The 23549-nt window shown below is 40.8% G+C and overlaps 1 protein-coding gene across 2 annotated transcripts in view; it reads left to right on the top strand.

Moving 5' to 3' along the window:
* Positions 1-596: 596 nt before the first annotated feature.
* The window catches only part of aplp1 (amyloid beta (A4) precursor-like protein 1), a 40542-nt gene continuing 17589 nt past the window's right edge, over positions 597-23549 (top strand). For both annotated transcript variants that reach the window (XM_042490513.1, XM_042490511.1), the window contains exon 1: positions 597-853. In XM_042490513.1, the coding sequence (XP_042346447.1) occupies positions 788-853 (66 nt within the window). In that variant the 5' untranslated portion in view covers positions 597-787. The remainder of the gene's footprint in view (positions 854-23549) is intronic.

Genomic DNA, 23549 nt, shown 5'->3' with positions numbered 1-23549 from the left:
TTAAAGGAGATTAGTTGAACATTATGTATAAGACAGATCAACAAATAATTGGTTATAATGAGGCATGGATGTAAAACCTCTTATTATTTACATGCTCCAAAGACTACATTAAAAATAACATCTATCAAACAAACAAACACACACACAAAACAAAAAACGTGTAGCATAAACAGACGGACGACTTGGCAAATGTCGATTTTTATAGGCCTTTTATGCAATTCACCAAGCAGGATAATGAAATGTATCATCAAATTCAATAAATTAAAACTGCTTTCAAAATAAACAATATGATCTTTATCGTTGATGTTCATTTCTAAAATATATTTTCCCCGGACGACGTCATCACACAGTCGGCCAGTTAAGGGTAAATTCATTTAAACTCTCAAATGAAAACTGCTAAGTAACGTTAACGGTATTTTCGGGTAGATTCTCCCTTAACATAAACTGACGCAGGAAATCAGCAGGCGATCCGAGCCGTGCATTCTCCATCCATCACCACCAGATGTCTCTCTTCACCAAGCCACGGTGAGGACTCCGTGAGTAAAGTCTGTGATAAATACCCGCAGAAACAGGGCTTGGTTCTGTCAGCCTTCATCCACATAAAATCCCAGGCTGCCATTGGAGAGCCCGTTGGCAAGAGCGAACAGGACGCAGACGCAGGAGATATCCCGACGAACGCAGTGTCCATCACTTCATCTGATGTAACCAGACAGCGCATGTTGGAGGCAGTCATTTAAGAAAAGCAACTTCGTTATTTAAAAAAAAAGAGACAAAAGGAGGCGAGAAAATGGGACATACCGCAATACCTATATTGATGGCTGTATTGTCCTACTGCGTGTGGGAAAACGTCGAGGTAAGAGCCAGACAACCTGCAATCATCTGTACAAATGGCGCATTGTAATTTGGCTGTCTGTTTTTATCTGAATATCGATGTGACTTTTGAACATTATGTTATTATAGTTCATGTCGATACGCCACGCATACAGCTGCCCCTATCTCCATATTGCTGACACGCACCCTTATCTAGGGCAGGTTTAATTTGCAAATGCATCCTCGAGCTCCGACCGGTGTGTCAACAAGAGTAATGACACACAAATGTCCCGCGAAAACGCAGTCACAGTGAGGGGATTTTAAATGCAAATGCTGCAATAACATATGACTGGAAGCTGCCATTCAGGGACGTACATATCAGAGGCTTCGTGGAGAGGTGGTTTACAGTGTATTCGGCTCGTTGCGTCAAGTCTGGGCCTGTATCGGACATGGAAAACTGTCACTCAGGCCTTTTTGCTCTGTGGAGGGATGGAGATCAAATCCCATCTCATTGCGTCCCATCTGGCCCTGTCAGAGGGAGAAATCAGCCTGCATCCCTGCGTTTTAGATGAGTGGTGCAGCTTTTGAGCAGGATGGAGTCATGCATATTCAACTGATGTTGTTACATTTGGTCTTCATGACTGGATAGCACTGAATAGATTAGGAAAATGTAAAATAACCAGTGAGTATCAGCTAGATTTGCAGTAGATCTTTTGCATCTATTTCTGCATATGTTGCCTTGAAGATGCGTGCAAGAGGGGGTGACTTTGACTTATCATTGGACACAGAGTGCAACATACTAATGAGAGATATGGGGTCATCCTATTGGCATCTGTCTCTATCAATAGCCAGAGAGGAGAGAGTGAAAGTCTCTTGTAGGAAGGGACAGATCAATGGGCCGCCAGCTGCTCCCGCCTCCCGCCTGTCTCATCACGACTCACAGCAGACACACAGTTTGATGGACTCTGCCTTTATTTCTCAATAACTCTTCAGGCACCCATCATCTCTGTAATAAACCCCGAGGCGTGCTGGATGGAGCGTTTGTGTGTAGGGTGGTGTTTGGAGGTGAGCGTAGAGGGGAGGAGGGAGGATGAGTCATGATGTCCCAGCCAGAGCCAGGTCAAACGTACTTTTCCACCTGGAAGCGAGGAGCAAACCAAGCTGCAGTGTCTGAGATGTTGAAATATGGAGCACTGTTGGTTCTGAGAAGTTCCTAAGAGGATTTGAGAGATGTTTATTTATTAGCCATCTTCCACAGTGAGTCTGTAACAGTCATAAAGCCTCTCCTTTCACTCTGAAATAATTTCACTTCTCTAAGAGCCTTAGCGGGATTACTGCTATGCTGAGGAACAGGCTTTAGCTCCATACAAGGAGACCTGCCCATGAAGGTTTACACTGAAGATTATGCTGTGAGAGGGTTGGCTGGCTGGATTACACTGTGGTATTAGTCCTAATAAACTGTCAGCTTCCCTTAATTTACTCAACTTTCATTCAGCTGAAATGTGGAAATTGGATAATTTTGTTTTGATCTCTCTTTTATAGTGTGGTATTCATATTTATCAGTGCACTGGGATAATCGCAGTGTAATCAAATTACACTTCTAGATTGTGTCCTGGATTATTAAAGACCCTTTTTAGCAGAAATTCAACTTCTTCCTGTGTTCTGACTGGACAGACACATTGATGCCAGGTTGTCATATACATGTCGGGTCCAGTGAGGCCTTCCCAGGTGACTCAGCTGCAATAGCACTCACTGTACCTGTCGCAGCACCCACAGCATTTAGCTAATTTAACAGTTCTCATACAAACTGTGATTCATGAAAAGACGACAAACGTCCACCTCTATGGGCAGCATGTAAACTTCTACATCATGGAGTCTGACATACATGGAGCTTGGAGAAATTTGAATTGGATTAAAGGTGTTGGGTTTTACAGCCTTAACATGGGTTACATGAGCGCTTTCATCTTTCATCTTTAATAAGATGTGGATAACATCACAGTAAATCACAGCATGATTTGGGGTAAATATATTTGGGTAGTTCGCCTGCAGATAGTTTATAGAGTATTTTAACAGCTGATTAGCTGAGATGTAACAATGTAAACTCTTGCTTTGTCTGTGTTTAACAGATATATATATATATATATATATATATATATAGTATAGTATATATGTGACAATTCACAAACATACGTACATATTCTCAGAATAATTTAGTTTAACTTGAACTGTTCTATTAAATTATTTTGAGAATATTCAGATATTTTGTGAATTGTTACATATCCTCTATAGAGAATAGTTTTGGGTTATATAGAAATCAAATATTATAATATTTATGACCAAATACGTTGATATTGCAGCAATATTGATGGGTTGACCATTGGTGCTTTCACAAAATATTTACACAATGAGATTTTTGATAAATAATCAGTTATGTGGATATAATGACTAAATGGGTGAAGGCAAAGAAAAGAACACCTAGAACAGTCTGGAAAGTTCAGGAAATTACATCACTGTAATGCAGCCAGTGCCAACAGTTTAACCAAACTCTAGACTCATATCACATTATCAATATAATATGGTTATATCGCCCATTCCTAATAGATACTATATTTAACAAATACAGACAAATTAAATTGGTTGAATTGTTTAATCTCAACTAATAGGTTTGATGAAAGTTACAAATGATCTACAAACAATATATAAGCAGACTGTCCAAATGAACTGTTACCTGACTTTGAATATACATTTTTCAGAGATTTTGTCATATCATTTATCCGCTGAACAAAAAACAGACATTCCTAACTAGATATTTTATCCTTTAGCATTCCTTAACTGCATATACAGTCGATATTGTGATCACCGGTGAAACTAACAATTAGTCCATAAGAATTCCCAAAAAACTCAACTTGACATATTCAGGCATCTTGTTTTGCCAACACTCCAAACCCCACAGGTATCCTTGATTATTTCCATGTCAGTCAACTAAATGATTAATCAACTAAATCTTTCAGCTTTATTGTGATATGAAATTACATATACCATTAAAGAGGATATCACAATATCAGGCAGCCCAATCACGATGTGATTCATTTTCTGGGAAATCGATAGACAAACTGGTTATGGGTGCAATAATGTCTTGTTTTGGCTAATCCAAGAATTTAAATAATCTCACAAATCCCACTAGCTCATCACATTGATGCAAAATGTACTTTTACAAATCTGAAATCGTCTTTTAGCAGTTCTGGTCATTAATTTGCAAAGTTGTGTGCAACAGTTTTGTCAAGATACTGGAATTTCCAACTTTGATAAAATACCTTGAAAAATACCGACATGTGATACAATTTTTTGATTCCTCGGGGAAAACTGACAATGAGGGTACACAATTAAAGATTTTTATTTAAGGATGAATATAAAAAGGTTATACCGTGCCAATGATAATTGTTATTTTCTTGTTTAGCAGCAGAGAACAGCAGAATGACTGTATGAACAACAACAAGAGAGAGTGGGGGAGCACAGCTCTTACCCTAGTACTGCAAAAGTGTAAATTTATTTTTGACAACACTAGTATGTAACGGTCTGATACAAATAAAGAAACTGCTTACTGCTGCAGAAATTGTTTGCCAAAATCTCTTAAAAGTTGACAAATCCACAACATTCTGCGGCATATACGTATATCCTCATAGCACCCAGGCCTACTCTTTAAGATCACAAACTTTAGGGAGTCACAATGACATTGTGAATACTCACTTACCAATAAAACAGAAAGCCAGATTGGAGCTAGAGAGCTCAGTTTCTGCTACAACACAACCTTCACACAGGAAAATCTGATTTATGAAAGCAATCACACAAAGATTGTGTTTGTGTGTCGCGATATTGGATAAAAAAGGGAGGCTAGGGACTATAGGTATGCTCAGCTTTAGTCAACCAGCTCTGTATTTATCAAGATAAATGACTGCAGCAGTGTGAACCTGAGCCTGAGCAGTCCAGTCCAGAAGAAAAGTAGACCCAGAAACAACCCCACTGTATCTACAACAGGTTTCAGGAAGTAAAAAAAAAAAAAAAGCCTGGGAAAGCACGAAGCATAAAGGCAGGAATGGGAGGGAGAGTAAATGGAAGGAAAGAGCAGAAGGGTAGGAAGTGGGTTTTAGTGTGGCTGAAGATTAAAATAAAAACGGTGAGTCATAAAGTCTCTGTGTAACCCCCTCTCACCCTGCTCTTCCACCACTACAGCCCCACCAACAGCAATTTCAGGCCTTGTGCTGGAATAGAGCCACACAGATCCATGCACCTCCCACCCCCATCTGCCTCTCAGTGCAGAAACAAAAGAGGATTTGTTGGGGAAAAAACAAGAAAAAAAGATAAGGACAGCCAGATACACACACACACACACACACACACACACACACACACACACACACACCACACATGCACATAAATACACACACACACACACACACACACACACACACACTCTGCCCTACACTCACTTAATTAATTTTAGAGCCAAGAGATAATCGGGTTCCACTAATGGATTCCCGTGCGCTTGCTATTCTCTACTATATCCGTGTGCCAGTGGGCATAAAACGGACCATTTTGTTGTATCACGTTTTTCCCCCTTGTTCTCTGTATCTGACTTCCTTTCCAAGGTTTTTTGAAGTGCAGCACACTCACAGGAGCAGGACCTGGATTAAATCCTGCAGAGTCATTGTGAAATGAGAGCTACACTGTACCCAAGGAAGGGAGCGCTGAAAAAGAGCTCGAGCAGTTGAGCTGTTACTAGAGGTGTGAACGATATTAATGTGCCTGTTGGCCATCTTGCAGTCAAACACATTGAAACAGTGCCTTGTGCTGTGTGGTTCAGAGGGTTATTGGGCGGTTTTAATTTCCATGATCACTTCTAGTTGTTCAGAGTGTAAATGAAGAACGTGTACATTTCTGTCTTCAGGCGTGGAGTTCATCCAGCTTTTCAGCTGAAATGAAATTGACATTAATTGCACGTTTGCACGGCATCCTCCAGATAGGTTCAGGGAGGCTCTGCCAAATCTTGGTTTAGATGATTCAATCTTGTCTTCTTTGAAATATTTCAAATTATGTGTCTCAGCTGGAAAGGGAGTAATTCCCAATTTAGCATTTAATAATGTTTGCTTGCAAGGCTCATCACTTTGTGTCATCTCTATAGCCTGTCATGTATAACCTCATGCACTGCATTTGATGAGTTAATTTCTTTTCTTTGTAGACTGCACTTCAGTTTCTAGGTTACACATGATATAGGAGTCACCTAAACTTCCAGTTTACTAAAAGTTACGTTCCCTTTCATCATCCTCTTCCTGAATGCCACATATATCATATATGTAGATTCATGGGGCAATTTCAAGCCTACTTACAGATCTGATCTGATTGCTTGCATATGTCTGTAAAAGCTGGAGCCCGGATGGGACTGTGTGGTTTGGATGTGTACAGGTGTCTTCTGTGTGTATGGTTGCACATGTCATGAGTTTGCTCAGTGTCACCTAGAGGGATTGAGATACAAGCATCCTGATCACATCCAGCTGTGGCTCCTCTCCAGAGTCTTGCAGGGCAGAGATATCACTGCAGCCCAACGTCTTCACACCCAGCATAACTGCCTCTGTAAGCCTAACGGGTTGGATTTCTGCGGAAAGTTTAATGCCAAGGCGAAGAGAGATGTTTAGTACTGTCGCAGCCAGTGGGAGGTTTCGGAGGAGCCCCCCCACGAAAACATCTGCAGTGTGGTGATAACACTTGTCCTCCATGTTAAGGAGGAAAAAAGAGAGAGAAACAGATTGAGGGCTGGTGGAGGGAGAGAGAGAGAGAGAGAGAGAGAGGGGGATTGCCCTGGCACAGCGGATGATTTGAGAGACAGAGAGGGTGAGGGAGGATAGAGAGTGTAAGTGATGTAGAGCATGTAGAATGTTATGTGGGTTGCAGGGTGGAGTGCATGCTAATGGAGGAACCCAGCCCTATTGCTGCTCAAGCCGAGCATCTGGGAGAGCAGAGAGATCCGTCTCTGTCATGTACATGTATTCACAGGTGGCCTTGAAATGAGACGAGGGGCGGGTGGGGGGACAGAGGCAAGAAAAACCCGGTGGCCAGAGTGGGTTGTATGAAAGTGGGACTGCAAAAAAATCTAATTTCCTTAACGGCCGTGGCTGCAGGGTTTAAAAGAGTGTGGGGTTCTTGGGTCCACTCAGACTGATCAGACCAGTATTAACATTCTACAGGAGAACATGGGCTGCTTTGGAGGGAAATGGATGTAGTTTTTGGCTGGTCGTTTTCACTCCGCCATCATTTGCACAGCTTTGGCTACAAAGTGCACAGCTTTATCAGAAGGACTAAAAGCTCATTTCCAAGACATTAAGCCAAATGTAACAAAGGTAGAGTGGTACTGATGGTCAAAAAACAATAAAATACACACAATTAGGTCACACAGTTACACAGATAGCTCAGAAATACACACAGATTCACCACACACTTGCTGCTTTAAAAAGATGGCACGCTGCAGAAGCTGCATCAATTATTGAAGGCCGTGGAAAGGTCTGGGCTCTCGCTTGTCGACGGGGTTTTGGCACTTGTCACGCACTCTTTCAACGCTCCGATGCCAGTCCTCTCTCTTCATGCTACCTGCTTTTTTTTTGTTACCCCTCCTTTCCCCGCCCTCCAGGTCCACTCCCCAGCCTCGCTCTGCAGAACACAAAAGAAAATCCCCACGCCTGTCTCCTCCTTGCCCCCCATCCCTCCACCCCGCCTCTGCCCCAGCCTCTCCTCCCCCACCCAAAAGCCCCCCCTTCCCCCTCCCCTCCCCCCCCTCCCCGACCCTGCTCCCCCATCTGCCTCAGCAGCTTTCAGTGGCCAGTTACATCTTTCCCTTTTCCTTGTGTATACTGTGATTGTTCTTGAATAATTCATGCTTCAAACTCACCCTTCGTTTTATTCTTTTTCTGCCCTTTGCTGCTCTCTCATTTTTTTCTTCATTCTTGATATTTTCAGACATTTGACTCTGCCTGTCTTTATTTGCTTATGCTGGTTCTCTGCTGTCAGTACACACGGACTACAACGACTATTTTCATTTTCAATAAGTCTGTCTATTTTTTCTCTACTAATGGATTAGTTGTTTGATCCTTAAAATGTCAGAAAATGGACAAAAATGTCAATCAGTGTTTCTCTTTGTCCACAACTCAAAGATATTCCATCTACTGTCATAGAAGAGTAACAAAAACAAAAAATATCCACATTTAAGGAGCTGGAAACAGAGATATTTTTCTTTTTTTTACCCTTTTCTTAAAAAATACTCAAACCAATTAATAAATGATTAAGTTGACTAACTAGTTGCCAGTTGACTTAGAAATAGCCTAATAATAATTACAAAATTAATCGATTAATTGTTGCAGCTCAACACTACACTTTACTAATACAGTTAAAACTTTTGCCATCAGATACTCTTACAATATGAACCGTTATTTTTGGAGGTTTGTGCTGTACTTTGCTTGTCAGTTGCTCCCATTTTCTGTTAAAAATGTATCGTTGTATTGTAAATGCCAACAGATATAAAGATAGTCCTCACATAAAACTAGGTCTATGCAGTAGAGAGATGACTTTTGAAGTTGGTGCTACATGACCAGAGGAAACAGAGACAAAAGACATTTTTGTTCACAAGGTAGAAACCTACAACTACCAGAATGCAATGCACCGCATGCGACAGATAAATACTCTCGCTGGTGGATGACATAATGAGTCCCCCCTCCCTTTGAACTAACGGTGGCCGGCTGGCAAGAAACAAGTTCGAATTACACTTAGACGGTAAGCTAATACATGGTGTTCAAAACTACTGAGGCAAGAAATATGCAACACAGTAACAGAATCTTTGTTTATAATTCATCAGTGCTAGTTTTACCTTTTGATCTAAGTTTTTCCGGCCTTCGTTTTCACTGTGCAGGAAGCATTATGGCGCCCACTTCCTGCTTATAAATGCTTGCTCTTACAGTTTAGCATGGCACAAAAATTTGTTTCTAAAAACATTTAAGGCTTGGAATAGGAAGTACAGTAACATAATTCTGATATATATCCGATCAGCACTGCTTAGTTTTACTGTTTGATTGGATATCGGTCCTGGTTTCAAAGAGAGAAAGGGATGGGTCTGCCTCCTGATCCACTGTTATACTCTTTGTTTCTGCTGTGGTGGCATGGCTGGCAGGCAATGTGAAATGCTTTTTAACAATCACCAAAATCCTCGTATGAACCTGTCGTGTTCAGCTGTGAGATGTTTTTGTGAGCAGTAAAATTAAAGGAGCAGTGTGTAAGATTTTTAGGGGGATTTAGTGACATCAAATGGTAAGGACTGCAGATTGCAACCAGCTGAAACTTCTCACAGTTAGAATGTGTTCATTGTTCATATGGTTTTTACTTTTTAAGTTACTTTAGTTTCACTTAAAATAAAAAACCATGAATGTCCTTGTCTGTTTTTGTGTTATCTGTTTCAAGCTACTTAATGGCAGTGTAACACAGCAGACTCTGTGAATGAGGATCCACTCCTAGATATAAACGGCTCATAACAAAATCACAATAATTCTTATTTTCAGATAATTATACAATAAAGAAAACACTTAATAAATCATTATCAATTTCTTCAAAATATGTTCCCCTAAATCCTACACACTGGACCTTTAATACTGAGTATTGTGTATTCAATGAGTACTTCAATTAGAAACTTTTTCTATATTTAAAACTGAAATTTGATATTTTCACAAATATGGCAAACAAATGCATTACCAGAAGTTGTTTATTTACCAGGGTGTGTGTTTTCGGATGAAATGCTTTGTACAGGAGTGTGTACTTCAAGCAAAGGAGTCTCAAACATACCATCTGTTCCCCGGAGACAAAATGTTCCCACAGCATTTGACTCAATGCTCAGAATTCAGCAAACCCAGCAAAGATTCTCCAAAGGCTGCCAGCTTTTCACTCTATTTTATACAGTGTACATAGATGGCTTGCCTACCATAAACAACCAGCCCGCTGCTATAAAACAGCTATAGATGATAGAAAGACTCAGGTGCTGCTGTGGCTGCTGCGAATCATAAACAATAAGAGTCAGCCAGTGATGGGGAGAGACAAATAGTATTCCATCCTTGTCTCAGCTCAGGGTCATTGTGCTCGCCGAGGCCAAGCTGTGCCAGTTAACAGCCAATACTCACCCAAGCTCGTCTGACAAATTGGGTACTTCGCATGAATCCTGCCGCAATTTCGGAAAAAAAGTGTAATAAAAGCACAAAGCACAAACGGAGGTTCCAGGCCCCGGTGAGGGGTCTTTTGTGCAGATTGTCTCAATGATTAAACCATTTTCCCTTCAGTTGGACACTCTGTGGAGACTTTATGGCCTGAGGAAATGAGATAACACTAATATTTAATCTACTGAGTGATTCTGCAGCACAGACTGGCAGACTGCACAGCCAGCACGCATTATCTCACCAGAGTGGCCCGGTCTAGAATAACACTGAGAGGGCTAAAGCAAGACAGGACATGTCAGCTTGACATGATCTCAGTTATCATTATTAGTTTTGGTGGATTTGTCAAACTACGCTTTCTAGTGCTACTGAAATGGTAAAATGCCTGTTTTCAATTTGAGGCATACAGACATGCGTGTCTCCATTGACTGATGATAATCAGATGATTCCAATTCAAACATCCCATCTTTTGTAATAGTGCATGTTAGCATACTTTAAGGAGGTCTCAGAAGGAGAAACAGTTGGTGAAGTTGATTGAGCAAAATGGAAAGATAATCAGCTGTGTTGCAACATGCAGGCTGTGCGGCCCTGAAGCGGAAAAAACAGCGGAACATGTGACGAATCGTTTAGTCAGCTACTGAGTCACCACACTGAGATTTACCAAGACGGGGATGATCAAAAACAGTACAATATCATGCTGTCCCTGATAGTACTGTTGTAGTGGGCAAGATTAGAATGATAAATATGGTATACATTGATGCATTATATTATATCGTATCACACTATTACTGAATAGTTATCCAACACTATTTAACACTGGCATGGGCTGGCATGTCTGTTTATTTCTTAATTTGTTTAATGGGGTATAGCTGTAATTTGATATGATTATTGCACATTTGGTTGCTGTTTTTGCTTCAATATAAAAAAGAAAATTCTTGAAGTTTTGATTTTATAGTAGCAATAACAGCAAAGTTGCCAATATAAATTATGACAATAAGTTTTAGGAAAAGGACGATACCTTGTGTTGTCTTTTGCGGCAAAGCTTCAAATATTCACAGATAATTCTCACTGAAGCTTCAAAACCCCCAAAATCAGGACACTTCTGGTGATTTCATTTAATGTATGAATAATAAATAATAAATCCATTAGAGAAAAAAAGTGACTACTTTGATTATTACAGAAACATACTATGCATTGCATTCATTCATTAAAGTCATGTTGTCTGACCAAAGATGGCACCAGAGTATTGTTGTTGCCATTGTTGTTTGGATGAAATTATTGTCATTTGCACTGCTATACAATTACATATTATAAGCTTAGTTGAAACATTTCTACAATATAACAGGGGAAAGAGAGTCAATAAGCCCAACTCAGTAGGGCCCAGTATTGCGTAAGTAATTTAAGTGGCATGTAAACAACCAACAGACAGTGATAAGGAAAGCTAACCAACCGTTAAAGCAATGATCAGCGACCTGCCGAGGATAGAAAGTCAAGGCAAACATATGGGGACTCTTTCATGTGAGGAAGAAAGAGAGAGCGAGGCAGACTGATAACAAGCAAGAGAGAGAGAGAGAGAGAGACTGAGTGACATGCTTGAAATTCTGTAGGGAACCAGTTGCTACGGTAACAGGGAAGGTAGCCGGCTCCTGTGGGTGGTGTTACCATGGCAACCACCCTCAGTGGCCAAGTGATGCTGAGAGGGAGAACGTAGAGGAGAGGGCTAAAATAAAAAAAAAAGTGTTTACGGGTTCAATGGGAACAAGAGAGACAGAAGAAGAGGACGGCGAGTGAGCAGTAGCTGATGTTTGTTGTGGGAGACGCCAGCCGCTCCATGCCGCGCGCATGTCCATCAAGTTTGTCTTTGGCAGAAACTTGATTCTTTCTTTGCTTTGCACAAGCTGGTCCCAGTGGGCCCCGGCATTTCCTGTTGCTCAATAACAGAGAACCTCATTAACGTGAACAGTAGGCCAGAGACCCTGAGCAGGGAGACACACTCTCTGAGAGACCTGGGAAGAGGTTATCCACTCAATATGTCTTTGCAGTTTGTTGGGCTGGCCATGCTGGGCTCTTTTATCAGCAATGCTGTATACTCTGACCTCTCACTGGGAATTAAAGACCAGTTTGTTCCCACTGTGGCGACACAACATGCCTCTGAAATAAAGCCATGAACCAACATGTTATGAAATGAGTAACATGTCACATATATTTCATTAGACTTGATGCGGTGTATAATGTACTGTATGTGCTATGGATCTGGGGTCTCTACCATTACTAAAAAGATCAACTATTGCTTTTAGCTGTCTGGTCACTCCCCCACTTCAACAAATACATATAATAATGATGATAAATACACACAGCCACACACACCACTCTGCCTCTAATTCACATTTGCTTCACAAGCCTCACACAGCCTATAGTATATATATAACCTCAGAGCCTCATTTCCATAAGATACATCTGCTAGACAGGCTCCCAGGGGAGTTGGCACGATGTGATCAGAATTATGTATGTGCATAAATCAGAGACAGAAGGAAAGAGACATATGAATGTTTTAACCCCCTCTCCATTCTCCCCTTACTGTTGCCACCTCTCCCCCTCTACAGTTACTACATCTTCCGAAAGTCTGTTTGTTTTAATATGTATATTCCATTCAGCATAGTTTTATTTTATTTCCATATAAAAGACTCAGCCATTAAAAATAAGATACAGAATACTCATACCACAGAAACAAGACTGATTAATGCCTAAAATGTTGGGGCTGTACCTGATTCAGAATTGTGTCCATTGAATTGGATTTGGCTGTTTAATACAAATAATTAACTGTTACTTTTTATATATATATAGTTTTAGAGTTTGAACTGGGTTCTACGGGACGTTCAGGGTGACAGTGATGAAAGTGACGCACATAACACAGTAAACAAGTTAACCCTCTGAGCTAACGCACGCCAACTGCAGTAACAATGCATCAGAAATGTCCAAACATTTTTGCTGACACTAGATATCCAACAAAAGCCAGAGACTGCACTATATTAAGCTGCTGTAAGCTGTAAATTAAACCCTCACTCTGCAGCTAATTCTGGGGACTGAAAAATTCCCAGAAGTACTCTGCACTAATTGACAGTAAAAAAAAACAAGCAACCAGAAAACAAAAAAGATAATTGCTAAACGTGAAGAATCTCATTGCTTATTTGAATCATCACATTGGGGCAGCACTAACTAATTTATACTTCAGACAAACTCCAGACTAACTCTCAGGAGACTGTCTTTTCATTTCCTGTGTGAAACCAAAAGTCAATTGGGTTATTTGAATAACAACATAGTAGTATGCTAGAATGTGTAGCACACTAAGCTAGTGGTGCATGTTACGTTACATAGGTGATGTACATTACGATAGTAACGAATGTACTATTTTAAGCCAAACCACAGTAGGTTTTTTTTACCTACGTTCTAAGTTTATTTTGAAAAGACACAATGCATGTCTGGAGCATAAATTGACATGCCGTCCCAGAGTGTCCAAAAAAGAGTAACGGGTGATAGTTTGATGTGTAGGACCACGTAGGTATTTAACGAGATGCGAGTGAGACCATGTTGCCATATCCAAAAGAGCTCATAATTTATGAACCTCACAGCCTTTATGTAAACTTGTACTAAGAGATTCAAGTTCCAAAGCAATTTATTGTTTTTCAAGTAATTTGCCATACTGCAAGATGCACTCCAAACTGTTAAAACTGATCAGTCAACTTTTCACTCGATCTTACCATCTATGTACAAAACTCACAAAGTGCATGAAGGGACGGGAAAGTAAAACTGGGGGTGAGATGAGCCGATCCAAAGGAGAATACCCGAGAAGACAGACTTAGGTAGAAACGGGCTGCAGAGACAGTCAAAGGCAGAGTGAGCGGCTTGATAGGCAGCAAAGGCCCAGAGTGTGAGATAAGAAGGAAGCAAGAAGAAACATCAGATCTTATTGATGCTGGCCGCCTGCTGTTTGTCAGAGACACCGTAGAAAGGCAGTCTGTCTTAAAGTGGATCAATTATTACCGTCTTTTAACCTAAACATGCCCTCAGTTAGGCTTTGAGATTCCCTTAATCTACTTAAAACATGCTCAAGGGCATTATGTTATTGCTTTAAGAGCTCCAGTCTCCTCTCCCCCCTCACAAAACACACACATGTCAAACACCTTGTTCTAGTATGAATGAAGCTATCATCTGCATATATGTCCATGGTCTGACACTGAAAAAACATGAAACATCCCAATCTCCATTAACCTGCTAAATTCAGGATTAGGTTCTAGGGTGGATTAGCATTTCCAGAGATCCAGCTCAAAGCCAGGCTGTCATTTGTTTAAATGAAGGGGCGCTTTTTTATAACATTCAAAGGAAGCTAAAATGAAATGCAGCCCTTTTTCTGTTTTAGGATAATGATGATTTGATATATAATGCATTTTTATTATTAAAAATGCTGTTTTGATTCAAAGGAGAGGTTTTGAATTATGTGGGAGAAAAGGCAATAATAGTTTTGAGAAAATAATCATGTTTAATATGACATGGACTTGCTAATAGAAATTTGAACCTTTGAATCTCAGATATGACTAAAGCCTTTTGAATGTATTTACCATATAAATACAGATTTGGAGAGCTTGTTTGCATTGTGTCAATCTCAAATCTGCCTTGCAGAAAATCCCTGATTCAGTGGCAATTGTGTTGACATTAGGATGTTTCCGATGGACCTGCAGTGCTCAAATCTCCGCTAAGCCTTTGATTCCTTCAATCCCCTGAGGTAGCTCTTCAGCTTGAAATCATATCTGCAGGCTCACAGTGTTTGGCATTAACATGTTGGCATCCCCATGTTGTGTTGCTTAACTGTGAAGGAGGTTCAGCAGTGTTATGTAACAGCAGAAATTCATCAACAATACTACCAGAAGACAAAATCACTTCAGTTCGGCTGTGTGGAAGAAGCTTTCTGGAATTGGTGTTTTTCTGGCGTGATTTATTTATGAAACATGAAAGTTACGAAATTGTTTGTCTCCCACATTTCTGCAGAAGGTGACGGCAAAGACAGGATCGGTAAAAAGACAAACTACGCTTTGTGTCTTTGTCCTTTCTGGAGTGAAAACATGCACAGTGTGGCGTCATTATGTGGTGTGACTCAGAAGAGGCATTTGCTGAAATGTGGGTGGAACGGAGAGGAAGACACTACGTACAAGTTCAGCCAACTCTAAGCAGCACAAGTTTCACAATCACTCGTTTCACTGGAATATTGTTGATTACAGCCTTTCCACAGAACTGGGAACATCATGCATGAAATGAATCTGTGGGAGTTTCCTGTTTAGTTCTTCTGATTGCACTGGACATTTCTGACAAGTTTTGCCACGGACGCTTCTGAAAGGCAGGATATTAAAAAGACAGAGCTCACAGGACACATATCCGTAACAATACTGCCAGCACAATAATAAATCCAGGTGTGTGTGTATTATGGAGTGTGTTATAAAGAGAAAAAGGTTAAGAGAGAAGCAGGATGCATGTGAACTAGGCTCGAGCAGAATCTGCTATTTCGTACCTTCCTGAAATTTCACCAGTGTGCGGTATATGACTGTATTTGTGCGTGTGCTACCCCCACCTCCCGTACAAAATGTCAAAAAAGGCAGTATTTAATATATTTTCCTTATTAAACACCTTATTCAAGTTTCTTGCTTTCAACAAACTAAGACTAACTTAATTACCTGACAACTCTTGTAAAACCCACTTCATTCAAACTCAACATAAAATAAAATCACCGAAACCATCTTCAGAAGTCTTGTTAGTCATCTAAATAGAAAATCCACTGTTCCAACAATCATCACCTCTGGCATGGTCACAATAAACTCTTAATTCAGCAAGGTAGATATGAAAATATGCTGTACTTCCCGCGGTCTCTCTCGGCCGTTTACAGTCCTGTAACCATTTTCCCGCCACCTGCAGTCACCATGTCTGTTGGCGCAGCCGCCTGCTCCACCAGTACACTGACCTCTGGTGGTTCATAGCGTGCACTACATCGCCTCAGTACAGCATCTCCGTGTCACTTTTAATGAAAGAGCAGCATCTGTGTTTTTGACGGCATTGAAAATCATGCCATCAGGATTTCTAAATACCGGGGTATACAGTCACACCGCTCAACCCTAGTGTGAACATGATATTTATCATGAGTCATGCGAGTCCCAGCTGGGAAAGGTGAAGTGTCTGTTCCTGTTGGTATGGAGCCTCTGTTGAGTCCCATGTTGCTATCATACCTCAGGGAAATCTGTATCGAACTAAGGTCATGTGATTCTAGGAGGAGTTAGCAACCTTTACAGAGGAGAAAAATCAGTCTCTTACCTTCAGCTGCAGCAGCCTAGTTGAAAAGATACAGGCTGAAACCTTGAGAAAGAATATATCTAGAGGCCCCAGCAGGCACAGCTCTGAGTAAACATGGTCTTTATGAAATGGTTGGCACTGCCACCCTCCAGATCTATGGAGTCTCTTGCAGTGATGCCATCTGACATACACTGTACTTTAAGCTATATTTGAAATTAAATCAAATATTGGGAGCTGCTTTTGGCTGCTGTTTCAGACCTAGATGAACCCTAGTGATTATGGGGCCATCTGCTCCCAGTGTGCCCAGCTGGAGGCTGGACCACTGTAATCTGGACTGATGATGCCTGACTTAGAGAGGGCCATGATGTATGCATATCCCTGCAACCAAAAAGCCTCTGTCGTCATGGTTGGTAACCAAGTATTGAAATTAGGTATTCAGTTTAGTATTCAGTAACTAATTTTACAGCCATACTATATGTGGTTTATAGTAGGAAGACATAAAACACAATGCAATATTTTCCACTCTGCCCATCAGTGTCTTCTGAATAGAAAATTAATGGCTTCAATTAGCCATTAGTCAGAGATGTATAATAATGAGTGTCAATGTGCTGAGCTAACCTGCTCTAACCTCCTTTGTCCCCTCTGCACCATGAGAGTCTGGCAGACTAATGTTGCTATTCCCTAATAACTACATGCCACACCAGGAAGAGGCCTGATGGAGCCTATGAATAATTAACCAACATGATTACAATGATGAATGCTCCCAAATCTCTCTGGCCATTTAGCACTGGCCTAGGGAGGGAGGCCAAACAGCAGAGTGTCAGGCATTGTGTGAAAGCTGTTGGGGAGGGAGAAGGGAGACAAGAGAGATATGAAGGATAGGGTGGCCGGGGTGGATCGAGCTCAGCCTTGAGAGGAGGAGAATATATAAAAAGAGTGAAGGAGGGGCCCGGAGAGCAGGAAGACACCCACTATTCAGCCATCTGTGCTGCAGAGAAGCATTGAGACGTGCACAGGAAGGCCTTTTTGTGTGTGTGTGTGTGTGTGTGTGTGTGTGTGTGTGTGTGTGTCTGTGTGTGTGTGTGTTTGTGTTTCATAGATGCATGGGTTATGCATTGATGAGGCCTATTTGTACGTGGGTGTGTTCTCTACATGAGCAATGGAAGGTGGCCAGTGCACAATGTTATACTGTTCAGGAGCAATCCAGGCTTTTCTTACCAGGGATGACGAAGCTTATAATTTGTGCAGCAGATAGATTTAATAGTGACTCAATTGTTTTTAAGTGTACGTATCACTAGCAAAAACATAATGGTATTTCTTTGGATATATAAAATGACTTGGAATTATGTACTGCAACACGTGTTGTATTGAAAGCAAATGTATACTGTAAAGGAGGGGCCGCACAATATAAAATTTTTTAAATTAGTTTGGTGAAATAGAGAAACTTGTATTCAAAAGCAGTGCAGTTGCATTTCTCTGTTTAATAAGTGAAATAGGAGTAAGAACATTACCTTTGTTGACATTTTGTGAGAGCATATTGTTTATTTGTCAGACTAAAAAAGCTAGAGCTTGTGGAATGCAGCGAATTAATCGTTTGGGAGGGGTCGCGCTCCTCAAAAATACCGTCATATACTGTATACACTGGTGAGAATTTAGGAAGGTGTGATGGTGTGAAAAATAGATACTGCCCAAGCCTAGAGTATACAATATGTATGTTTATATACCACAAGTAATAGCATTATTGTAATATTCAATGACGTTATCGCATATGGGATATTTTCTTCATATTGTGCAACCCCATATACAAGTATCTTTAAGACCACTTTGCTTCCTCATGCACCTTGCAAGTAGGTGAAGGTGCACCATAACCCCTATTGTAATTTCTTAACCATCCAGATGGTGCCTGGTATAATTTCTTCTCTATGTTCAAGGCACAGGTAGATTAGATAAACAAACAGATCAGTTATTTTGTCTTTGTGATGTATGGCTGTTTGATTACGTTGTCACTACATGGTGTTTTTCAGTTGGATGGGATATCCCAGATCCCTGTTGCTAAATAGGGATTAGCTCCTCAGGGGTCTGATGTCTCTAGTTAATTATCAGGTGTCAAGCAAGCTCCCTACAAAATATCTCTGACCGGAGAGTATGTATTTATATAGCAGCTACTGTAGTTCGAAGTTTAGGAACAAAGTGTTTTACACTGATACACACACGTACCTTGTATTAAAAGAAAAGTATACACACCGGAAACATGTGTCAGACAGTTTACAGCATGTAAGATCACAAAGGAAGTATAGCACAAATGAATTATAGATCTATTGTCAAAATGACTGTGGTTTTACAGCCTCATGCTCCGAGAGCTAAACAACTCTGCATCTACTTGAAGCCTCTGATGCATTTATGGCATGGTTCTCCAGTGTACAGTCTGGAAGCGACTTATAAAAGGTGACAAATGACGGGTGGGCTCCTCCCCTCTGCCTCTACTGCTCTGGCTTGCCTGCCAGGCCCAGGAGATTGCATCATTACAAAGGATGAAGTCATCCTACAACATAAGGGTGGAACAGGTGCTGAAAATTTAATTAGAACAGGGTGGTAGATGCTGGAGGAACATGTAAATGTACTGCCCTGGCCCAAACCCAGCCCTGACTGACAGAAGAATTTATGTTGCGAGATCATATCTGTTTTAAGCTCTTTTTCTTGGCTGCTCAATACTGCAGCATCGTTTACTAGTGAGATGTCTCTATGGAAATATAATTAACCATTATTACACTGACTAGCGTTTGCACAACTACTGGCACATTGTGTCCTCGTCTCTGTGGGATCACTTAGTTTCCTTGTGATGCTTTCTTTGTGGAGGTACACGTGTGATTACAAAGTGAAGCAGCACAGTCAGTATGCAGCAGATATGGAGAAGCAGATCAGAGAAAAATAGAATTTCAATGGAGTGAACGGGGAACCTGGTGGAAAGGCAGCAAGCCAATCGATGCTTTATATCACCAGGTCGTTATTAATGATGCAGCATTCTCTGCAGTGCAGAGCTGTCAGGCTTCTGGGCTGTCTGCCTGTTCAGCCTCATCAGCACCAGGACATGATATGTGGGACTGGTTGAACAGTGCTGCCTTACCAACCTCTGAACCCCCCTCCCACCTCCTTTCATGCTTGTACCGCACAGAGATGCTTCAGTACACTACAGTATTTTCTCACTGAGACATGGAGAGCGGCTCCGCAGCCTGCCTTTAACTAGAGAAGTATAATTGTTGACAGATTGTGAAGCATTATTGTGAAGCCAACTGGATCAGTGTGCCTCTGCTCCTGATGGAAACTGGGGATGTTCAGGCAGAGTTTCACTGCCGTGCTCATACCACAGTAGTCTTAACACTAAAGTCAAGTTGGCAACAAAATGGAAATTGTGTACCACCAAGAAAGTGAAAATCTTTGTCTGCTTGTTTGTCATTCCAAAGGCAATTACAGTTGGAGTATGGAAGAAACAGCCAAATCAAGGAATGAGAATGTGTTTCATTCACTGTACCCAAAGCTATTTTTAGCTGTGAATGAAAGCTTAATCTGTCACCACAGAGGATGACTGTGTCTGTTTAATCTAGTGAATACAGCAGTGTGTCTACTAAAGATCTCAAAGCATTGTGAGAAAAGCATGTTTTACTCTTTAAATTTTTGTAAACATAACCTTCCTGATTTGGTTCAATTAAAAACCTTTATAAAGCATTTCATCAAATAATGCTCAGTAATACTGAATATATGATGTGAATCATCTACACTGAAACGATGCTAGCAGGTCTGTGAGACTGTCCTTCGGCACAGCGTTGCTTTAAGCTAATTCCTAATGCTGATCTTAGAGGTTCAATGTTTACCATGTCCAACATCTTAATTTAGCATGTTAGCATGCCAACATTTACTAATTAATACAAAACACAAAGTAGGGCTGGGCAATTAATTGAAAAGTAATCGAAACTGACATTCAGAACTTCTACCCGACGTAATTTTGCCCATGTCGGTTATTTCGGTTATTTAAAAATTCTGTTAGACCTTTCACCACTGGGTTTCCAACTTTCACACATCTGACGTGAGTCTCACAGTTGTGGGCTCTGTCTTACACTCTTACGACACCAAGGAAAATCTCATACCAAAACACTGCCACTACAGAGGTATCGAACAATCTTGTAATGCAGTGAGCGACTTTGACTCTAGAATACAGCTGCGTGTCTGACGTCTGTGTCATATGTGCTTTCACAGCATTTCATTATGGCGGATAAAATAGCTTATTGTCCGACAGATGTGCAGTGAGGGAGTCAGACAAGTAGAGCGGAGCTTCTCCTCACAGCATCAAAGTGTCTGAATGAACAAAAAGCCAAATGTTCAGCAGTGGAAAGTGACTTCTTTAGATTTCTACAGACTACTTTGTTTTAGTTTCAAGTTTAGTCAGACTTTGGATGGAATTATTTTGAAACACCAGGACGCATCGCTCTGTGTCTCATCCAGCCGCTCATGCTGAGCTCTCATTGTTATTACCAGGGGCAGATGTAGTGATTTGGGGGCCTGGGGCCACAAGCAAATTGCCTTATTTTCAACCTTTCTCTAACTAGGAATGTTGGAAGGTTGTTGGCAACTATAGAATAAGTAGGCCTACTCAAAATGTTTTTTGTTTTTTTTTCCCTAGAAAAATGATCAAGCACAGCAGAAGTTTAAGTCACAGTCTTGCAGTCAGGAGAGGTTGGCCTATTACCATGACAATGTACTTAAATTTGCCTGAAGTTAAGATGGAGCTTTTAATTTTTATATAATGCTGGATAGTTTGATGAATAATAATGCATCATATGTTTATTACACTCCAACACACCATGGTCAAATGAAACAGTGTCAGTGAGCTATGAGGGCAAAAATTAAACAAACAAGAAAAAGCAAAAAAAACTAAATAATTGTTCATTAATCATAATCCAGGTAAACTGTTCAATTAATCATGATATTGTTTTGAGGTATAATCGCCCAGCCCTACCACAAAGGGCAGCTGGAGGTGATGGAAATGTCATATATTTTGCAGATATTTGGCAATCAACCAAAGGACAGGACCAAAGAAAGATAAAGGATAATTATATAGGCTAAAGGAAAAGTCATTACATCAATAAAGTCATTACATTTCAACTACTGACACTAATTAGTAAATTATATGGAAGACAATTTGTCATTTGGTTTGTTTGATCTATAGCGTCAAAAATAAAGTAGGTGTGTGCAAAAAAAAAAAAAGTGGGTGAAACAATTAGATTTTTTTGCTATTATAAACAGGGCCATACCTCGATACACACTAACATCCCTGCTCTCCTCTCTCTTCCACAACCTCTCTGGACCTTGTTCTCAAATTGCCTGTTATCAATTTGACTCTGCTCTTGGTCGACCGACCAATTTGCCATTTTAACAAGATTAGCAACTTGGCAGATCCTCTCCACTATCCTGTTGCACAGACAGCTGCACTCTGGCACATAAATGTTTGTGGTGCTCTGTCCGCAAGTTGAATATTAGAGTTGATTTTACAGAAAGACCAATTATATGTGATTTGGGGCTTAACAATATCCATTATCTGTAACTGATTATCCTATTCATGGTCGCGGGGCCTATCACAGCTGACACTGGGCAAAACACGCCCTGGACAGGTCACCAGACTATCACAGGGCTGACATGTAGAGACAGACAACCATTCATCCTCACATTCACACCTATGGACAATTTCGAGTCACCAGATAACCTAACCTAACCTGCATGTCTTTGGACTATGATAGGAAGCGGGAGTACCAAGTGAAAAACCTACACTGACAAAGGGAGAACATGCACACAGATGGGCCTCAGCTGGCCCGTGAGTTTGAACCCTGGCTGTGAGGCCACAGTGCACTGCACCACTGTCCCACCCTGTACTAATATATGATATGATAGACATTTAAGCAATTAAATGAACTGGGAGTTGAAATGAGGCTATATTTTTTAGTATAATACAGTAATTAGGTTTCCATGTGATTAAACGTAATAAAATAAAAAAGTGAATGAAAACAGTACATTCTTGTAACAAGTAAAGTCAACATTCACTGGAATGAAATTGGGCTTCTATCGTCATGCCCTGGTTAAGGCACAGTCTTGCCAGATGTTTTCCCGGACTCCTTAGTAAAGCACTTGACTGATTTCCCAAGTCAGTGTTTATTTTTTCTGAAAAAGAGATCCACAATCTAACCAATCTTTGTGAAGCACTAAATATGTCAAATACATCCAGCATTTGGTGCTTCCTTAAAAGTATTCTCACCATTTTTTGGCAAGAATAAAAAGGACTGACGCACGTGGTTGACAGTTTCTGTCACTGCTGTGTGAGAGCATAATGAAGCAGCTACAGAGGCTGTGTGGCATTCACACAGCAGAGCAGAGTGGGTCTGTGTGACGTCAACCCCTCAGTGATGTTTATGTGATGCAGTGTGTGGAGATCATAGCAGTGTACATCTTTGAAATGTATTTCTTATTAAGGGTTATCACAAGAGAGAGATCTAATCTGGTCCCAGATCAGGCTGGAGGCTGGGTGTGCGGCCTTGCCGTGCTGGAGGTCAGGGCCTCAGGCTCCTGATGGACTGCTATTGATTGGGGGGAACGTGGCGATACAGTTGCAGTCGCTCAGCATTGATTTTCTGCAAGTGCAGTAGTGAAGAGCAGGCAGAATGAGAGAGCTGGACCAGGGGGAGCTGCCAGGTTATCTTCTCAAATATCCGGAAGTATTTTTTTTTCTTTGTGGCACTGACCTTCCCTGAGTCAAAGAGATATATCTATTTAGACATTAGCTCAGCAGCTACACTAGACGGACTGTTTCAGCAGCTTCAGCAGTGTGCCGTTGCACTCATCCAACAATACACTTAACCAATAAGAAGCTCCAATTCAGCACTGTCAATAACAAACAGTCATTCAGTTTTATAGGAGAATATGAAATTCCACATGGGTGTTGCTACAAATAAACAACTTTACAAAGCACGCTAAAGTTATATTAGATTTTTAATGTTTTTCATACCTCAAGCTCCCTTTGTTTTCACTGTATAGACTGTAAAAATATCATGAACGTAGCTACTGTGATGTCTCCCAGTGGTTTGTTAATTCATTGGTTTTTGGTATTTTGGCTTTTTGGAGCCTGAG

The sequence above is a fragment of the Plectropomus leopardus genome, chromosome 7 (genome assembly GCF_008729295.1).
Source record: "Plectropomus leopardus isolate mb chromosome 7, YSFRI_Pleo_2.0, whole genome shotgun sequence".
NCBI lineage: Eukaryota > Metazoa > Chordata > Actinopteri > Perciformes > Serranidae > Plectropomus > Plectropomus leopardus.
This window is presented reverse-complemented; position numbering and strand designations above follow the sequence as displayed.